Source organism: Nestor notabilis, unplaced genomic scaffold, assembly GCF_000696875.1.
Source record: "Nestor notabilis isolate BGI_N333 unplaced genomic scaffold, ASM69687v1 scaffold6733, whole genome shotgun sequence".
Classification (NCBI taxonomy): Eukaryota; Metazoa; Chordata; class Aves; order Psittaciformes; family Psittacidae; genus Nestor; species Nestor notabilis.
Genome location: NW_009920511.1, coordinates 21,123 through 23,891, shown reverse-complemented (window position 1 = coordinate 23,891; position 2,769 = coordinate 21,123). Strand labels below are relative to the sequence as shown.

The following is a 2,769-nucleotide window of genomic DNA, read 5'->3' as shown; positions in this document are numbered from 1 at the left end:
TGGCAGGAACAACCAGGCTTCCACCACAGGGATGCCATGTCATGGGTAGCCCCAGGGAAAGCCTGGGCCAAGGAGCCCATCTGCACCCCAGCACGTAAAGAAAAGCAGCCGTGGGGACAAAAGCAATCCCTCGATAACCTCCCATCATCCTGCCTCCTTACCTGGGGTGGGAAGACATAATCCACCACGTCCCAGATGTGAGGGCCCATGACGCTCTCGTTGGTCAGCGTCAGGCCTTTCAGCTTCACTGAGACCGAGCTGACGATGCTGTCCTGAGACTGGTACCCCTTCTCATAGAGGAAAACCCACCTGGATAGGGAAAGGTGGTGGGATGAGCGTGGCCACTGGTGCTCGACTGCAGGAGCTCCAAGTCCCAGCACACCACTGTGGATTGGAGCTTCTTCTACCAAGTCTCACCTGGGGGTTTATTTGCCCAGTTCCCTCCAGCTGGATGAGGGATGTGTTGTTGAGCTCTCCCACCTTTGCCCGAGGTGTGCAGTAGCTGCAAGACCTGTCATCCACAGCAGGATGGTTTATTCTGAGGTCTGGGACATGTTTGTGGTTGAGGGTGTGTGAAGGCTGGCGGAGAAGCATGGCCATCAGCCATTTGGGATTGAAGACTATGGTGGGTTTGCAGGTTGCTGGGCTCAGCAACCTGGACCGTCCTGACCCATTTCATAAGCACTCTCCAAAATCAGTGCTCCAGGGCCAAGACAGGGGTAAGTCTGGACATGGCTCACATCTAGGGCCACACAGCAAAGGGAGCCATGGAGTGCAAGAGGGCTGCAGGAGCAGGGCTGGGGACACTGCTGTGGCCAGCACAGGGCTCTGCCTGCATTTCCCAGCCCATCATGAAGCCGTTAGGGCAGGCTCCTGACACTATTTAACCTATGGCATAAACAAGCTGCTGCTGGATTAACTCTGACTCAGGGAGACTATAAACATGGGCAAACAACCATTCCGGGGAGCGCTCCCGGCAGCGCGGAGCGTTCCTGGCACTAAAAAAGGAGCGATCTGGTTTTTGTCCCATTGCCGCGGGCACCGGTCCCGCTGCCCGTGGGACAGCCTGTGGTGCCAGCCTGTCCTCGGGCACCCGAGCGATGGGCACGGGTGAAAATAACCCCAGGTGCTGCCCAAAGGTCTGCGCTTTGGGTGCTGGATGTTATGGGGACCTCCTGGAGATTGTGGTTTTAGGCTTGCAACCCCCTCGGCATCCAAAGCAGGGGGCAAAGGGACCTCAGGGGTGGCATCTGCCCCAGTACCTGGGGATGGGAGCAGATACTCAGCACTGCTGCCACCCGAGCTGGGACCCCCAGCTCCGACCTCCTCCCCTGCCAAGGCAGTGGCATACTGGGTTACACTGGTTATACTGGGCAACTTCCCCGATGCCCTCGGGGCTGTGAGCTGGGCAGCACCATGGTGGAGTGTCTCCCTAAACCTGCCTCCTCTCCTCTGCCATTGCCACCTCATCCTACCCTGGCAGACGTGACTATGGGCACACAGAGCTGGGCACCCCACTGCAGCACAGCCTCCCCATGGCAGGGCAGGATGCGGCCCCCCCAGCTGTGGTTACAGCAAACAAGGTCTCATTTCCCCAAACAAGGTCTCATTACCCCATCATGCGGTAAGTGCCACATCCAGCCCTGCCCAGGCAGTAAAATTCCCTTGGTGTCACTACCTGCTGAGGCAGTGACCAAGCTCTCTTCCTTCACTGGCCCCATCCTGTAGCTCAGCCTGCAGCCTCCTCACGGGTGAGGTTTTCATGCAACCAAAGTCAGAGAGTGATGTCCAGCCCAGCAGTGATATCACCTTATCTCAGCCTGTCAGCAAAAACAAGAGCTGCTCCCCAAGGATAACACCAGGTTCCAGCGGGATCAGCCCCACGCCCCCCCTCTGCACTGGTGGCACTGCCTCCCGTCCCTGCAGCACAGCCATGCATCCCCACCAGCATCCCTGCTGCGGGGGACCAAAGCTGGGGTACCTGTAAATAAACCAGTACCTGCTGCCAAATCTGCTCGCAAGGAAGATGAAATCTCCAGCACGGTGGCTCAGTGCAGGCAGGGAACTGGAGCAGGGCTCTGGGCACTGAGGGGTTGCCAAAGGCCAGTGGGGCTGCGTCCCTGCAGCACAGCCATGCATCCCCACCAGCATCCCTGCTGCGGGGGACCAAAGCTGGGGTACCTGTAAATAAACCAGTACCTGCTGCCAAATCTGCTCGCAAGGAAGATGAAATCTCCAGCACGGTGGCTCAGTGCAGGCAGGGAACTGGAGCAGGGCTCTGGGCACTGAGGGGTTGCCAAAGGCCAGTGGGGCTGTGGGCAGCTCCCCCAATTACAGCAGTTTATGCCAAGCTCCTCTCTTCTGCCCCTGGCTGTCACTCCCACACTCGTTCCCTTCCTGCTCTCTCCTGTCTCCTTTTAGCTGGGTTGCTTAAGCCACATTTCCTTAGGAAGCTGTGCTTTGAGCAGCAGTCTCTGCTGGTTTCCCACCCGCGGGAGCAGCGGCCCTGGCCGGGCTTGCTGGACCCCGCGGGAGCAGCGCCCCTGGCCGGGTTTGCTGGACTCACGGGCCCAGCACTCAGGAGAGCCAGTGCTGCTCCCAGGAGCACCAGAGCAAAACCCTTTGCAGTGGAGCACCCCTGAGATCTTGGCTCAGCAGCAGTTCAGGATGAGGATTATCCTTGTGAGTCAGAACACTGGTGAGCAGCGTGGGAGCGACACAGAAGTCCCACGATGGGAAGATTTCCCCCTTTCCAGGGACCTGTACTAA

General features: G+C 58.6%; 1 protein-coding gene across 1 annotated transcript in view; it reads right to left on the bottom strand.

Annotated features, from left to right (window-relative positions):
- Positions 1–2,769, bottom strand: part of P2RX1 (purinergic receptor P2X, ligand-gated ion channel, 1) — an 11,610-nt gene that overhangs the window by 7,128 nt on the left and 1,713 nt on the right. Inside the window, exon 2 of the mRNA XM_010010698.1 lies at positions 162–309. Coding sequence (XP_010009000.1) covers positions 162–309 — 148 coding nt within the window. The remainder of the gene's footprint in view (positions 1–161; positions 310–2,769) is intronic.